The sequence below is a fragment of the Rhinoderma darwinii genome, chromosome 13 (assembly GCF_050947455.1).
Source record: "Rhinoderma darwinii isolate aRhiDar2 chromosome 13, aRhiDar2.hap1, whole genome shotgun sequence".
Lineage (NCBI taxonomy): Eukaryota > Metazoa > Chordata > Amphibia > Anura > Rhinodermatidae > Rhinoderma > Rhinoderma darwinii.
In genome coordinates this window covers 16443868-16461351 of record NC_134699.1, presented here as the reverse complement: position 1 = coordinate 16461351, position 17484 = coordinate 16443868, and the positions used below count along the sequence as shown (strand labels likewise).

Sequence of the window (17484 nt, the reverse complement as noted above, 5' to 3'; positions counted from 1 at the left end):
ATTTGAAACCATGTGACGGGACGCATGCTCAGGTACCATTTACTGACAATCATGACAGACGCACATAGCTTGTTTTCATGTGTAATTAACCATTTATAAATAAGTACATTTTCTCTTTGTCTCATACAGTTTTCTCGTTAAATTTACAATTAAAGTCTGTATAGAGAAGGTGAATTTGGGGGGAGGGGAGGAAAGACTTTTCACATCTATCTCACATCTCACATGTACAGACAAGAAAAAACAGAGCAAGCAAATACAGTGTAACTGAAAAAGAAAAAAAAAACAGGAGTGTTGAGGGGAGGATGAAGTGGGTATTTCTATACCCAGCACGGTTTGTGCACCTCCCACCTCCTTTGCCATCAGTGACCGCTCTGCGCTGCATTGCAGGACATCCTGGAAGCAAAGGGGGCTGATCAACAAATAAACGGATATAAAATATAACAAAAAAGTTGTTTTTTTTCCTTCGCTTTTTTCCCCATTCTATTCTTATTTACAAGTCCAGTGCTCAAATCAGCGCTCCCCCTCCAGAGTCTGGGAGGGAAAGTAGGGGTCACTGCATAAAAGAAAACTAAAACAGACAAAAGAAAAAAAAATCTTAAAAGAAGTAAAACCTTAGAAATGCAAAAAAGCCTGTGACCTGAGCACTGCACAATATACATATATGTATTTTATATACATATATATATTAAACAATGGTTGTGTTCCATATATTGTTAAAGAGAACAGACCATGCATTGAATAAATACACTGTACAGAGAAGAGTCCTTCTGACTTGGGGTTAAGAAGGCCATGGGAAGGACGCCCCACACCCCTCACAAGGTTCCTTCAGTTTTTCTAATGTGTGCAATACAGCCGCAGCATGGAGGAGAAGGCAAGAGGGGTGTGCAGAGAGGAAGAGCAAAGGGTGGAGGAGCATTGGGGATGGTGGAGCCTGGGAGAATTAGAAGTAAAACAAACATTGTGTCATGGACCTTGTGTGGAGTGCCATGTGCCTATGTGTACACAGCAAAAGCAACTCATTCTTCTTCTAGTAAACCATGCCCACTGGCAGCATGGGTGTCGCAAGCAGAAGCCGATGCACTTCTGAATTCAGTAATATACTGAGGGAATTGCAAAAAGAAAGAAATAAGGACCCTGCCACAACCATGAAAATCCCTGAACTGTGAACTCTGAGGGCTTCATTTACTAAATATGAAGGGCCTACACTAGCCAATAGCATAGTGCGGACATAGAAATACATGCAGTAACACCACGTAAGAATATGTGCTAAATAAAAGCTGCACTCACAGGTCACCCTCCCCCTCACCTATTTATTTAAAGAGAACGGAAAAAGTAATTACATTGTAATTAATATGCAGTCTATAATTTGTATGTATCAGGGAATGCACCCATTTATTTTTTTGCAGTGGGAAACGAAAGCGTTTCCTTTTGTTTTCAGCAGTTTGAGAAGCAAACGTTACTCAGAAAAGGACAATTTTTCCTGATAACGACTGTGGAAAGGTGGCTGCTAAAACTTAACCTAAACTTGTTTTTTGCCAGAAAAATCAGACACAGATTTTCATTTTGATGTGCTGAGGATCTGGGGCTAATCCATGTGTGGAAATCCACTGGATTAAAGTGACATGCCACTTGTGAACATTTTCTCAGCAGATTTAAAACCTGCGTCACAAAAAAAAACCAACGTCTGCACTAACACGCAGATTTTCCATTGAAGTGAATGGGAGGTAGATTTTGGCATGAAACCCACAACGTGTGAAGCTCTGCTAACATTTACACAATGGGCCTCATGCATTAATGTCACTGGACAGGGAGAACACTTCTTCCCTTAAGGGTATGTGCACACGTAGTGACCAAAAACGTCTGAAAATCCAGAGCTGTTTTCAAGGGAAAACAGCCCCTGCTTTTCAGACGTTTTTTGAGCAACTCGCGTTTTTCGCTGCATTTTTCGCTGCGTTTTTTCCGTCCGTTTTTGGAGCTGTTTTCATTGGAGTCTATGAGAAAACAGCTCCAAAAACGTCCAAAGAAGTGTCCTGCACTTCTTTTGACGAGGCTGTATTTTTACGCGTCGTCGTTTGACAGCTGTCAAACGACGACGCGTAAATAACAGGTCGTCTGCACAGTACGTCGGCAAACCCATTCAAATGAATGGGCAGATGTTTGCCGACGTATTGTAGCCCTATTTTCAGACGTAAAACGAGCCATAATACGCCTCGTTTACGTCTGAAAATAGGTCGTGTGAACCCAGCCTAATACATGAGGCCTGATGTTTGCCTCTATAGAAGAGTCTATAAAAATAATATGGAATTGGAGATTGGCTATTCCATACAAAGCAGTGGGAGAATCTTTGATTTGTTGCATGTGAAATTCTTTTGGAGATCTTAATAAACAATTTGCTAATGCATTGTAATGGCCGATGAATCACAAACGGATTTCTGAATCCACGAAAAGGATGACACTGTTCACCGGTAAAGGTTTGATAAGGGATCTACTCTTTTTTTAAAGGTGGCCAATTTAAAAGCAAACAATCCCCAATGTCATTCCTTTCACTGTTGCGCTTTTGTTGCGTTTTCAAACACGGCCTAAAGAAATGCATCTAAAAATATGCATGCGTTTTTCAGTGTTTCAGCTGTGGCCTATAAACATTAAATTCAAAACCAACATCACAGCTAAAACATTTAAAAAAGCATACGTTTTTTTCAGATGCGTTGCTGCAGGCTGCGTTTGGAAACGTAACAAAAAAGCACAGTGTGAACCCAGCCTAGTGGTCCTATTACATGGCCCGATATAGGATATAAAAACGAGCGCCAAACAAGACATCTCGTGGATTGGCGCTCGTTTGCTCCTTTCATAAGGAGCAGTGATCGGTTATCTATGGGGACGAGCTCATTGTTACTACGATTGCTCGCCCCCGTACATTTCCATCATGTGAGCAGCACATCTCCGGTGCTGCCGACTAGCAAACATTTTATTGGCCGCGTAAACTTGCAGATTAGCCGATGAACCTGCGTTTACTTGTTCATTGGCTGAACGTTGCCCTGTTTACACAGTACAATGATGAACGCTCGTTTGCCCGAATATTGGTCAGTGTAATAAGGCCTTAAGACTTGAAGAATGCTCCAAATTTTTCGTCATTAACAATTTATTTAGTCAACAATAAGCACTTCTTATCATTTATGTAGTTAATGCTTCTAATCATTCCGATCTGAATGATAATTGTTCCTAAAAGACTGAGCCAATTTAGACGAGTGTATTTCACACGTCCGTTTTTTCCACACGGGCCAATGCATTACATTGTTTCTGTTTTGCATCCTATTCAAGTCAATAGGGATGCAAAAAAAATGGACAGCACACGGTCACCATCCATGTGTGGTTTGTTTTCTGACTAATCTGTTGCTAGGAGATCCTGGGAAAAAGTGAGCCTTCTGTGTTTTCATTTAAATACATATAGACCCTCAAAACGCAGACGTACGCAACATGGACATACTGGTCTGAATAAGCCTCTAAGATATGAACACACACAGCGTAAACACTGCAGATTTTTCGCAACAGATCGATTGCGGAAAATCCACAGCGTATTACAGTAGCAGCAGTGCGGGTGAGATTTACACAAATCACATTCCCACACTGCAGAAAAATGCTGCAGAGAAAAACCGCACAAAAATTGACCTGCGGTACAGTTTCTTCATGCGCAGCTCTTCTGTTGAGGGTTTTCCCATTGAATTCAATGGGGTGCTTAAACCCGCAGCCAAGTGGTGTGTGTGCTGCGATATTTACAGCGGAATCACAGTAATTCCACTGTAAAAATCTGAAGTAAGAAAAATAAAAATAAAAGCTATACTTACCCAAATTCCCTGCTTCTCCAGTCCGGTCTCCCTGGATGACGTTGCAACGTCATCCAGGGAGGCCGGAGCGGACGTCAGAGGAGGGATGGGGTAAGTATGTGCGTTAACTTACGTAGCGGAATTTACACCTGAAAAACCGCACCATCGTGTGGTGCGGGTTTTCGGGCAGCATTCCTGCCGTGAATACGCTTTGTGTACACTGAAAGTGATATTTACAAACGCTGGCAGGAGATGCAGAAGCAGCTTTGTGCATATGTATAGTTGCCTTTGGCAACCAAACTGCGTTCCCAACGGTTGCTTCCCTACCGCCAGTCTCCATATTTTAATGGAGAGGTGGACCCAATTCTCCTCATAGTTGAGCATTCCAGAGGTAGGCCGCACAACTATCGGGCACTTTACTAACATTTATTAGTAAATCCGAGTGTTATCAATATGGCTATTATCACTTTTGTAAAAAAAAGTCTGCTGCAACAATATAGCAAAATTGTTTAGGTTTGGGGTGGAAATAGTTTAGGAATACTTATAACAAGGTTCTGGTGCATTCCCGTTTTTACATACAATTAAATTAAGATTTATTTCCTGTAACAACAGAAAACAAGCTCTTTTGTTTTCCCCTTTTACTAATTTGTTCCCTTTTTGTTCCCCCGTACAAGAAAATGGTTTAATTATTAGATCTTCATTCTGGTAGAAAGTGTCGTTTAGACGTGGCCCTGCAGTAAAGATGCCTCAGAACACATAAGCCCTTCTTGTTAGGCCTCTCATTACAGGTAAGGACAACCGGCTGCTGTCAGTGGAAAGGTAACTAGACACCTGAGAACGTTGCTGCTTGCAAGCAGAAAACCATGATGTGTCTGCTTCATGAAAATGGCTGCATGTTGCTCTTTCAATCCTTCGTTTTATGCATCAGGTCTGGGCTGAAAAAAACTCATATGTCTACATTATCATTGAAACAATCCACTCCATCTGCCTGTCTAGGCCACGTTTCCCTGTCCTAGGACATCGAGCTGCTGGGAAGTCCGCTATTTTGATTCACAAACCTCTGTCTTTAAAAAACCTATTTTAGTCCAGGTCTAGAAGTCAAAGTAAGGCCTGGGCTACATAGAGACTGTGTAACACAACAGATTGATTTTAACGATCGACATGCAGTCCGAAGAAAAACACGTGTGCGCAATCTTAAATTCAACGTCTCATTGTAGCCCAGGACGAACATCAGATTGTCTTTTGCATAAATGGAGATTTGTAACTGCACTTGTGCTCACCACTATGATATGATGATGCACTGACTGTACATTACAGGTCACATCTAAATTTGTGAAATTTCAAATGCCAGTCTAAAAAGTAATCTACGCCGGGGGAAAATGCACTAAAGTGGTGCACACCTTAATACATTTTGTGCGTCTTTGGATGTCTGTACAACACAGAATGCATATCTACGCCTGCTATAAGTAGGTGTAGATTTGAGCCATAACTTATGCCAGTTTCTGGCGTAAGTTAGGGTAAATCTGTGGGAGGCTCTGCTAAATCCACCCCCTTTTCTTGCCATTTTCGGAAAGTGATGAGAGAAGTGAAGTCAGAAAGACAAATATGACGTGCGCTAAAATTTGTGACTTTTTAACACCAGAAAACTAGCGTAACGTTTTTATTATATTCCCCTCATTGTCGATCTTCTGCTGAAGGCACTGAAATAGCAGTCACTCGAAATCTGAATTTTTAGGGGGGTAATTCAGGTAATGTCCTAAATTTAGTATATACACCATTGTGTTGTTGTGACCGACTACATTTTGTGATTTAGCAAATCATGTGGTCTGACTAGGTTATTTTATGCTATGGCTGGGGGTACACTGTCCTAGCATTTAGATGGCTGTATCACAGACGCGTTTTTACTGTCCGTATTATGGACGTAAGATCCGGATCCCCTGGAGTTTCAAGTGAAACGTAAAATCACCATGTGGCCTAAGACTGGGATCTGATGCCTCTGTTCCATCTTGTGGGTGGCAGATGCTCTGCACTTTAACTGGGATGTGTGGCCCTGACCGAACAATGCACATATAGTAAAACAAGGCATGGCCACGTGATTTGTTAAGTCACAATTAACATGTCACAAGATACACGCTGGTGACATGACTCATCCTGAATACGGGTGAAAGATGGAGGTTTGTGAAGCAAGAGCCAGAATCTGAAATCATTATGAAAAGTCATACTACATGTACACATACATTTAAAAGTCTGTTGTGGAGCAATTACATGTATGTTTAATGTTACAATGCGTATATGTATAGAGCCCTTTGTTTAAAAGATTTCCAGATCCTTATTGTGCTGCAAGTGGCCTTAGATTTGTGTTTCCCTATTCCCACAAGCAGGGTAATAAGCAAGCCGCAAAAACATTACCTGCTGAATTGTTACAAGGAGAAAACATGGTCTCTCTCCAACTAGGGTTAGAGGGGGGCCCAGGACTGTAGAAATATCCTAGTAACCCTAAGTGCAATTACTGAATTAAAATTGAAATATAAAATCCCAAATTAAATTTGACAGTTGAAAAAGCAGAAAAAAAAAGTCCATAAACATAGTCTGGGGACCCAAACACTTCATTGCTAAACATAGCACAACCTAAAGTACTAAAGACCATCTCTACCCAATGAGATGGGTCAGAGATGAAAACTAATAGATAGGGACCGGGAGAAGAGTCCGATACCTTAAGAAGAGTTGCTCAATTACCAGTTGTTTTTTTTTTAGGGAGTTATACATATAGTGAAGGAAAAGAGTTGTATCGGAAAATAAGGGAACAGGGATGGAAAAGTATATTGTCCTACACATTGGACTCCACAAAGGGTCTCTTTGGTTTGATGGGCGAAGTCTGGCCCTGCCGAGAGTCCCGAGACAGCTGCCTGTACAGGTTGTCCTGGTAAGCCTGTGCAACAGGCAGTGTTCTGGCCACCTTGACATCAGGATAGGAGGAGGCCTGTGTGACTCTCTCCAATATGTCCCCTCGAGAGCCATTAGCCAGCGGACCGTAGTAGTCGTCTTCAAGCAGATGCCCATTCTGTGCATTGTTGGTTTTGTTATAAAAGGCGATGTTGCTGATAGAGGAAGGGGGACTGAAGGATTCTTGTTGGGGCAAGATGCCAGGAGATGTGGGACTAAGAACAGTGTCAACAGAGGAGACAGCCCATGTCCGACTCTGCTGATGGTGGTGGGGATACTGCTGAGTCCGTGCTGTCTTGTCAATTATACCCATGAAGGGTGTGGTCCTAGAGCGTGTTTGCTCACTCGGGTAACTTCCTTGGGGTGGGGACACAGGAGACAGCTCATCGCAGAGTCTCTCATAAGCTGGCTTAAGTGGGATTTCCATTTGTTGTATAGATGCAGATGGTCGGAACGTGGCAGAGAGGCTGGAAGAGGATGAAATACTGTTGCTAGATGGAGAAAAACGAAGTCCTACACTTTGTGAGTGTAACAGTGGTCTCGGAGTAGGTGGGTGAGGCTTGATTTCTCCTGGATTAATACTTACGGGCCTCCTTATAAGATGGGAAACATCTGGCGAACCTAGTTGGCTTTGCTGGCGCTCAAGATCCAGCTTGTTGTGGCATACTGGATAATATGATGCAGACTGACTGCGGCCAATTTGAGGAGTCTGGTTATATCTCATGCCACCTCGATATGCTGAAGTTGGCCGCTGGGGTATGTCTTCCTTGGCAATGCCACCATGCTGGCAAATAGCTCCTGCACTCAAACTGGCCTGCACATGCTGCATTGGACGTCCATCAGCTATAAGACCACCAAGGGAGGCTTGATATACTAATCTGCTTTGACTCATCTCTCCAGAGGATGTCTGGTATTTACTTGCCATACCATGTGCCACCTGTCCATATGTACCTCCGGGAATCACTGCACTAGAGTGCACTGCAGAACTTGGTTGGTTGCTACGTACAATTTGTGCCTTAGCTGGCTGTAATCTGTGTGCAGGTTGTGGAACTGCAGTGGGAAGCTGTGACATTTGAAAAGACCTCTGAGATATCTTGGACAGTGGAGACTTTGGTCTTCCAGGATGTTGACTTACGCATGGCTCTTGCTGATACCTAACTGGTGAACCAGATTGTTGTCTATACATGCCAATGCTTTCACTAGGAGGGCTAGCTCTATACTGAGGGACCCTTCGTAACGGTGAAGGTGGTGGGCTAGGGTAGTCCATTACCTGACCACCTATGGGAGGTGGACTAAACCGGTAGGAAGAACTCTGATGAGCAGGGGACGTTTGGGGAGGAGTAGGGCGATAGTGAGAGTTTTGGTGTGTTGGAGAGAGGGATGGAGAAGTAGATTGATATCCTTGCCGTGTAGGAGAGCCAACAGAGCTGTTTGATCTAAAGTCAAATACTTGGTGTGAGCCTGACATATATGCAGAATCTCGATGTGCAGGAGACTGAGGAGGACTTTGCATGCCTGGAAGCCCCTGACATTGTCTTCCTTCGCTCTGTAATCCTACAGGAACATTGTCTAAGTCCTGTTCAAGATACTCTTCCTCGTAGATGTCTTCCTGTGTAGAATCAATGTCCTCATTTTGCGCTTCTGGCTCTGGTTCATCTTGGAGCTCCTGAACTTCTTCCTCTTGCTGGAGTTGCCTGCATTCCTCTTCTACTCTCATAAGAAGCCGCTGGATTTCACGATTGTTAGGGCAGAGCTGGATTGCTTCATTCAGGTCTTCCAAAGCTTCTGTAAATTGTCTTTAAGATAAATGGGAAAACCGATTTTAGTGAGACAAAAGCCAAGAAGAATTGAACGTACATTTCTACACAGTAAAGCGTGCTTAGGATGGATCCAGTTCAGTCTTACCTGCTACTCCGTTTGGCTCTGGCTCGAGCATAAAACGCCTCATATGACTTTGGCTTCAACTCCAGAGCCTTAGTGGCAAATTCCTCTGCCATTCCAAAATCCTGCAACATCAAAAATGAGGCCAATGTTTTTATATGAACGAGAGCAAACAATAGTAACCAGCAGTCGAATTTGAAAGAGAGAAGCAAAGAGACTATGGTAAAAATTATTTTATTTCATCTCTTCTTATTTCGATTATTACAACTTTACAAACCATCACAGAGAGGGCAGCACAAAACAAATACAGAGAAGCAAGGAATGGATGCATTCAGACAATGATACATACAAGGACCAAAACAAAAAAAATTCACTTGCGGCTTATGTCAACTACTCAGAGACTACCAAGGAAGTCATCTGGTAATGAGAGCCTTGTGTCCATTTGTGTGCGAACCTATTCGTTGCCCAAACAAATATTTTGGTTTAACAGAAGTTTATGCCTCCTTTGTGATACCCACAAGTAAACCCTGAGGTTTCTACCTTCTTGTATGCATTCATACACACTGGCACCTCAGTATATGATTTAAGAATTGCATCACACGCTGATCATATACTGTGACGACTTTCCCATGTCCCAAAACGCTAGCTATGAGAAGAGCGAGACTATGGGAAGAAGAATATCTTGGTGAACCATCAGTTAGAAACTATGACAATTCTTTCTACAAGGATATGTTGCTTTAGTAGTTACATGAGACCAACATCAAGAGAAAATAAAACAAACATGGGGCTAACTTCATGGTTTAGACATATTTTGCTCACGATCAATATTTCACCAGTAAGGCTTCGTTCACATCTGCGTCAGGGCTCCGTTCTGTTGGAGCTTTCCGTCGGAACGCAGCCCTGACTGACACAAACTGAAACCAAAGGTTTCCATCACCATTGATTTCAATGGTGACGGATCCGGTGCCAATGGTTTCAGTTTGTCTCCAATTGTGCAAGGGTTCCGTCGACTACGGTATTCATCCCGTCAAAACTACGGTACCCTTGCACAACGGAGACAAGATAGCCTTACATTGTACAAAAAAAAGTAACACAACAGAAAATACGTTTTTTGGCGTGGTTTTTGAGGCGGGAACTACGCCAAAAAATTTCAGAAATAGACTCCTATTGATTTCAATAAGGTGCATAAGCGTTTTTTTCAAGCGAGTGGAAAAAAAACGCGGCATGCTCTTTCTTCCCACGGTTCTGTCTCTGACCTTCTATTGAAATCAATGGGAGGCAGATAAGACGTTTTTCGGTCGCGGCGCTCAATGGCCACTGACAAAAAACGCGGGAAAAAAAAACGTAGCAAAGAAGTGCAGGCGGGGCAAAATTTGCCTCAAAACACATTTTTCTGCCTGCTAAAAACTCTGTGTTAACATACCCTAAGACAGTTTCACTTTTGTCTTTTTCTGTGGAAATGATCCTGACGGAAACTTGTAAACCAGAGACGAACAAACACTTTTAACCATGACAGAAGCCTCATTGAAAACCAATGGATCTGTTAATGGGTCAGTTTGAAAAGGGGGAAAAAAAAACCACGAACTGACGTTTGAAAAAAGATTCTCAAACGTTAGGTGAAAAGGCCCCGACTTCACCAAATTGCACAATTCCTCTTTAAGTTTAATTAGTGAATCTTTGTTTAAATCTTCTTCCTGATGTGGATAATTACTTGACCTCGACAAATTCACCTTTATCAGCCGACGCACTGACCACCCAGAAGAATGTCAAAATGTCTGTTCTTCCCTAAGTACTCCAAATGTAAACTATTGGCTGTCTTTCCTGACTGTAGACGACTTCTGGATTTCCATCTAATGTAGTAAATTAGTATTTTTAGTGAATGATTTTACTTATGCAGAAATTTGACCGCTCCTCAAAATAGACTTCAGGATAAAAGTTTCACGGCATGGACAGGAGGAGTACTCACATTCATCTTCCGACGACATCGGGACAGGTTGAGTAAAAGTGACACCTTCAGTTCTCGAAAAGTCTTTAGATCTTCTCCAAAGCCCTCCCGAGGAAACTTCTTCATGGCGTACTGGTATCTCTGTGCAGCTTCTTTTACTTTCCCTTTCTGAGGGAGTAAAGGGATTCGATCTCACAAACATTATGTTCTCTATATATTGCAACCCCCTCCTTAGCCACTGACAAACTTCTGACCACACCTCTCCCTGCTCCTCTTTACTGATAACCTTGTGTCCGTTTCCATTATCTATATAAAGTCCAGATATCAATAATTCTCCACAACCTTATTTACATCTCTTCATTATGATCTTTGCTCCACATTAAGCTTCAACTTCCTTCCTTTTCTCTCCATTTATGACTTATGACTTTTTTAAATCAACAAGGAATGATTGGCGGCTTGGAAAGTCATGCAGCCAGGACCTGATAGGCATTTGCATTGGGAGAAATATTACAGATGAGTAGAGTCATTGTTACCTAGTGATGGCTCTGGGGGCTACAACTGACATTTACCAATCGTTCATCTGCTGCTCATATAGTCTTAAATGTAAAAAATATTATCGTTTGTCGGCCGCACATCTCCGGAGACTCGCTGCCGACAGGATACAAATGTATGGGGACGAGCGCTTGTAGTAACGAGCACTCATCCGCATATTAGCTCATTATGAAAGGAGCAAACGAGTGCCGATCAATGAGCGGTCTCGTTGATCAGCGCTCATTACACTGGCCAAAATGGGCCGGTATAAAAGTACCTTTTGGGTTAGTTCACTTGTAGCGGCTTTTTAGTGCAAATTTTACACTGAAAACTTGTGACAATTACAGTACAATACATTGAATGAAGATTTTTAAAAACCCATTTATATGTAGCGGAAAAATTGAGAGTGGAATTAAGGGCATGAGCGTGTCAATTCTGTTGCGGATTTTCACCACTTGCAATGCATAGTGTAAAATCCGCATGTAACAAAATAATATCTGCTAAACTCATTTACACTGGTAACTATCGTCACGATTCATTTGCATCTGAACAATCGTAGCAATAATTCGCCATTGTAAATGAAGATCAATGATAAAACTATTGTTTACCGTTCCTCTCGATAGATCGAGCCGCCATAAGAATTATCATGATCAGCGGCACGATTGGGAAATGTCAATACTGCCTTAGCATTATTTACAGTCGCCGTTGCTGCCTTGCTCTTATATTAGCCATCGCTGGGCAACAATGGTGATCCTTGAAGGCTGCCAGGAACATCCTGATGGAAATGTCCATCAGATCTTCAAAACTCCCTTTTCAAACCACCGATCATTTATGTCCGGCGTATGTAAAATGTAGTGTTTAAACCAACCTTTACCTTACACATCTCATCTTCCAGCACCCTCCCCCAGTCTTCTCACCTTGTAGAACATGTCTCCCTCTTCCATCAGTTTACTCAGCAGAATGACCATGATGTCTGGTTTGGACGTTGCCATGGCCCAGGTGGCTGGACCTGTAGTGTACAGGATGCATGATGGGTAAAAAAACTAATACAATGCAAGGGAAGAACCAAACAGGAGAGGGGAGAAAAATCAAGAGGAAGAAGAAGATACAACATTGGGAGTCATACAAATGGGAGAGAGAGAGGATCAGATGAAACAAAAGAGACCAGGGCTAGATGTAGAATGGTACAAAGATAAAAAATACTGGGACCTGGGCCATCAATGGTTGGAAACCTAAGAGATCTTCATATACTGAGGAGACTTCTTCTCTGAGAGTGAAGAATTATGAGACGGGGCAAGCAAATGTTAACAAAAGAGGTGGACATTGGCGAGGATAAAAATTTAGTTTTTGACCATATTTCTAATGACCATTTTTTTTATCCTCTCCCAAAATACAGGAACGCTCAAAGATCACCTCTTGTATGCGGACTGAGCAAAGAAAGGCCGAGGAAACTGCAACTAACATCCAACAACAATGGTAGGAAGTCTTTTGTAATTAATAGATGTATCATTTACTTGAGGAAATTACTCCTGACTTTCATTTTTCTAGGATTATGGGATATTAGAAAGATTATAAGACATGTAATCTCTGCAAAACAAGTAAAGCCATATAACTGATGTTCTCTTATCCACAATCCATCTTTCAGTAATTAAATGTTCACTTCATATTCATGATACACCACAGGTAGCAAAGCTATCTGATTCTAACATTAATGAGTATTTAGCATATTTGGCAGAAATAATAATGAATATATCTGTAAGTGTGTCATCTCACCAAAGAGAGAAACACTATGGCCACTAGGGGGACCTAAATCAGCATGCAAACTGAATATCTGAGAGGAGTTGTGTGTTTCCATATCCCAATGCATATGGTAGGTGCACTAAATGCTGCTCCTCTGTTGGGAGGTTAAGGAGTAGCTTAATTAGTCTTTCAGTGAATAGGTGCTTAGTAAATGTGAATATCTGGTAATGCATGCGGCGCAAAGCTGTGAGCAAAATTCTAACCTTTTGGGCGGCTTGGTAAGGTCTGACAGCCTTAAAGCAGCAAATAGTGGTGGAATTGTAAATTAAACGACGGAGAGAAGTGAGAGAAAAAAGTGGCACGTGATAAATGAGAGGAATAAGATAGAAGGGGCAAAAAGGTGACGGAGAGCAATGCAATATTGTAAGAAATACAGACACGATGGAGGAGAGATATAGGCGGGGGACATTGGAGAATTGTAGCACAGAAAAGGGTGGTGGATTGAAGAAAAATGAGGAAGGAGGTGTAGCATAAAAAAGACAAGAATTGAGGAGCAAGGAGAATAAAGGGAAGGAACAGGACGGTGTCAAAAAGCAATTGTGACAAAAGTAGTGAGTGAGGGAGCGTGGGGAGTAACAGATGGAGTGACGGAGGAGAGAAAACAAACCATGTAGCAGGAGTGAGAAAGCAGCGAGCACAGAAGCTTAATGTCTGAGCAGCAGATAATAAACAAGCAGCAGTGTGACGGGGGAGAGGGACGCAGCTAACCGGTGACTGACGGTACAACACCAAGGGACAGAGATTCTAGCAGCAGTGAAACTAAAACGGGAAGGGACCTTATGCTGCTAGGCCAATCACTGAACTGTAAAGGGGCTGGGGGCCACCGCTGGCGACATGCATTCCATGCTGTACTTAATAGCCGCTTTGCTGGTCTACGGACTAAATTCAGACAGATCCACAATACGCGGCTGAAGATGACAAGGACATGCAAGCCTGCGTATAGTGACATTAAACAGAATGGGAAACTTAACATCTGGACAACTGTGTTTCCACCAGGGAGAGGGTGCTGGCTGTGGGATGTCACCACGTTTTCCCATACCTATTTTGGCTCCTTTCTTCAGGAGAGCTACCACAACAGAAGTGTTCCTGCAGCCCACTGCTCTGTCAAGTGGGCGCATTCCGCTGTAATCCACATGTTCAATCATCGCACCGTGGTCCACCAGGAACTGCACCTGCGGACATACAAGGCAAATATCAGCTTTACTAATGTTATGTGACAAAGAGTGGCAATCCTTAATCACTCTGATAATGATAGAGGCATGGGCTGAGTTGGGTACAAAGACAGAATTAATGAAAGTTTGGGTACGGCGCCTGGCACACCTAGTAACACTGGAGGCTTAAATTAAGAAACCTCCTACCTCTTACAACCTGATGAAGGGACCTGTCTGGTCCTGAAACGCATAGTCTTCGTTATATGAAGAAACACTTTTTTATTATAACGTTTCTAGATGTGCCAGGCACCGTACTCAAACACTAAATCTTTTGTTATACTTCCTAATATTTCCATTCCCTGGAGCTTGAATCTGATGCCCCGAGGGAAAGAAGTGGCTGGCAGCCAGCCATACTAACTCCTAATCTATACACCATACTGTAGAGGTGTGCCTACCATAGCACAACTTTTATAGTTAAAGAGGCTCTGTCACCACATAAGTGCCCTATCTCCTACATAAGGAGATGGGCGCTGTAATGTAGGTGACAGTAATGCTTTTTATTTAAAAAACCGATCTTTTTTTCACAACGTTAGGAGCGATTTTGGTTTATGCGAATGAGCTTTCTTAATGCCCAAGTGGGCGTACTTTTACTTTCGACCAAGTGGGCGTTGTACAGAGGAGTGCATGACGCTGACCAATCGGCATCATGCACTCCTCTCCATTCATTTACACAGCACTAGCGATATAGATATATCACTATGTGCAGCCTCATACACAAGCCCTAACATTACTACAGTGTCCTGATAATGAATACACATGACCATCCAGCCTGGACGTCATGTGTACTCAGAATCCTGACACTTCTGACTCTTTTCTGTGAGATTTACAGCAACGGATACGAAATCTCGCGAGATTACGAGGTAAACGAGATTTCGTATCCGTTGCTGTAAATCTCACAGAAAAGATTCAGAAGTGTCAGGATTCTGAGTACACATGACGTCCAGGCTGGATGGTCATGTGTATTCATTATCAGGACACTGTAGTAATGTTAGGGCTTGTGTATGAGGCTGCACATAGTGATATATCTATATCGCTAGTGCTGTGTAAATGAATGGAGAGGAGTGCATGATGCCGATTGGTCAGCGCCATACACTCCTCTGTACAACGCCCACTTGGTCGAAAGTAAAAGTACGCCCACTTGGGCATTAAGAAAGCTCATTCGCATAAACCAAAATCGCTCCTAACGTTGTGAAAAAAGATCGTTTTTTTAAATAAAAAGCATTACTGTCACCTACATTACAGCGCCCATCTCCTTATATAGGAGACAGGGCACTTAAAGAGGCTCTGTCACCACATTATAAGTGCAATAAAATACCCTACCTGTATGAAAATCTTGATACCCCAGAGGAATGCAGCCGCCTTGTTTTTTTAAATGAAAGTTAGGCTTTGTTCACAGTTCGTTTAGTAAATATCGCTTTTGTATCCTTTTGACTTATTCCTCAGATGTATAACAGTGTATATACAGTGGCACACGTCGCCCATTGGCCACAATGTAAAAAAAAAATAACTATACTGCACAATATTTTTTTTGCGATAGCCCACTGTATAGGAAAGCGCGGTTAAAAAAAAAAAAGAAAAGTATGTGGACTCATGTACACTCTTTGGCATATGCGCTGGGAGTTTCCCTGGCAAACATCTTCACATAACGAGATGTGAACAAAGCCTTAAATGGATGCAATAGAATTTACTCACCACATCAGCATCTCCATAAAAAGCTGCAAGATCCAGCGGTGTGCGTCCATTTTTGTCAGCATGGTCCGTGGCAGCTCCGTTTTCTACCAACAACCTCACAACAGAAAGATGCCCTTTGAGGCAGGCCCAGCTCAGAGCTGTCAATCCCTCCTTGTCCATGAGACCGATTGAAGCGCCTTAAAAGATGAACAATAAATCAGAAAGTGGATCAATTGACACAACCTCCTCCGACTCCTTTCCCTAAACTGCAACTGTCAATATTGGAACACATTAAGCCAAACTCTTTTATAGCATACTTTTTATTTCCATATTTCATGAGAGCAGGGATACATTTGTGCTTGCCAAAGACATGATATTTTACTCACAAACCTCATGTCTATGGTGTCTGCCCAATGGTTCCTTAACTTCTTCCTCCAGGGGAAAGATCGATTGGACAGGTTAAATATTGAGTGGTTTCTGGCAGCTGCTTTTCCCGTCTCCTCGGATATAAGTATGCACGCTTAGCCAATCAAAGCATGAATGTTTATGGAGGAATTGGGCAAAATTGACAGTCATCTCACATCTATGGCCAGCTTTATTGTATGCGCCTTTAACCAAAGAGCTCGCATACATTAGTTTAATAAGATCTCAATCACCAAATTTACAGAAACTGTGAAACCTTAATAGGACTATTTGTAACAATAATAGTAAACTTGGGTAACAAAATAGAGAATTCAAGAGCAAGTCCACAAAGTCGCCTTAAAGAGGCTCTGTCTCCAGATAAGTGCCCTGTCTCCTGCATCATCTGATCGGCGCTGTAATGTAGATAACAGTGGTTTTTATTTTGAAAAACGATCATTTTTGAGCAAGTTATGAGCAATTTTAGATTTATGCTAATTAGTTTCTTAATGACCAAGTGGGCGTGTTTTTACTTTTTACTGCACACACAGTGATTGTTACAGTGTGATTGTTACAGTGTGATTGTTACAGTGTGATTGTTACAGTGTGATTGTGCAGTGAAAGAAGCTGGTCTGGAACAATGAGAAGTGTAGGACGCTGATTGGTCAGCCTCATACTCTCCTCTGTACAACGCCCACTTGGTCAAAAGGTAAAACACGCCCAGTTGTCTATTAAGAAACTCATTAGCATAAATCTAAAATTGCTGATAACTTGCTCAAAAATTATCATTTTTAAAATAAAAACCACTGCGGTTATCTACATTACAGCGCCAATCACATTATGTAGGAGACAGGACACTTATAATCTGGTGACAGAGACTCTTTAACCATAGACATTCCCCATTTCATAGGTATGTTTGGCAAGAACAACCATTCATGTTATTTTAGTGGAGCATGGTTAGATAAGCGGCTGCCAGAGAGCTCTGCTGCTGTTTATCTCCAGGAAACGTTTAATATAAAATTAAATGAAAGTTAACCCCAAGGCTATCATCAATCAAAATTATGAACAAAATTGATCAGCTGCCATGTTACAGTATGCTACTAGTGTTGTCGTGCTTCTATTTTTTGTTTATAGTCTTTGGGGGATACAGACGTTTTCTAAAAAAAAACTGGACTCTGTAAAACAAAGAGAATTAAGTTAATATAATTACCACCTGAATTATTCTTCTGTCCCCCACCGCCAGTCTTTGATTAGGCATCAGTGACGTCGTGTTCATAGTGAT

The 17484-nt window shown here is 42.0% G+C and overlaps 1 protein-coding gene and 1 long non-coding RNA gene across 8 annotated transcripts in view; one reads left to right on the top strand and one right to left on the bottom strand.

Annotated features, from left to right (window-relative positions):
- Positions 1-17484, top strand: part of LOC142666548 (uncharacterized) — a 31884-nt gene that overhangs the window by 96 nt on the left and 14304 nt on the right. The window contains exons 2-3 of the long non-coding RNA XR_012851701.1: positions 4496-4609; positions 12518-12597. This is a non-coding gene — a long non-coding RNA (uncharacterized LOC142666548). The remainder of the gene's footprint in view (positions 1-4495; positions 4610-12517; positions 12598-17484) is intronic.
- The window catches only part of TANC2 (tetratricopeptide repeat, ankyrin repeat and coiled-coil containing 2), a 435863-nt gene continuing 418448 nt past the window's right edge, over positions 70-17484 (bottom strand). For 6 of the 7 annotated variants that reach the window (XM_075846635.1, XM_075846636.1, XM_075846638.1 and 3 more), the window contains 7 exons: positions 15825-16000; positions 13961-14093; positions 13125-13154; positions 12039-12130; positions 10612-10758; positions 8670-8770; positions 70-8560 (listed from right to left, as the gene is read on the bottom strand). In XM_075846635.1, the coding sequence (XP_075702750.1) occupies positions 6649-8560; positions 8670-8770; positions 10612-10758; positions 12039-12130; positions 13125-13154; positions 13961-14093; positions 15825-16000 (2591 nt within the window). In that variant the 3' untranslated portion in view covers positions 70-6648. The remainder of the gene's footprint in view (positions 8561-8669; positions 8771-10611; positions 10759-12038; positions 12131-13124; positions 13155-13960; positions 14094-15824; positions 16001-17484) is intronic. The other variant, XM_075846637.1, reaches the window with a different exon arrangement.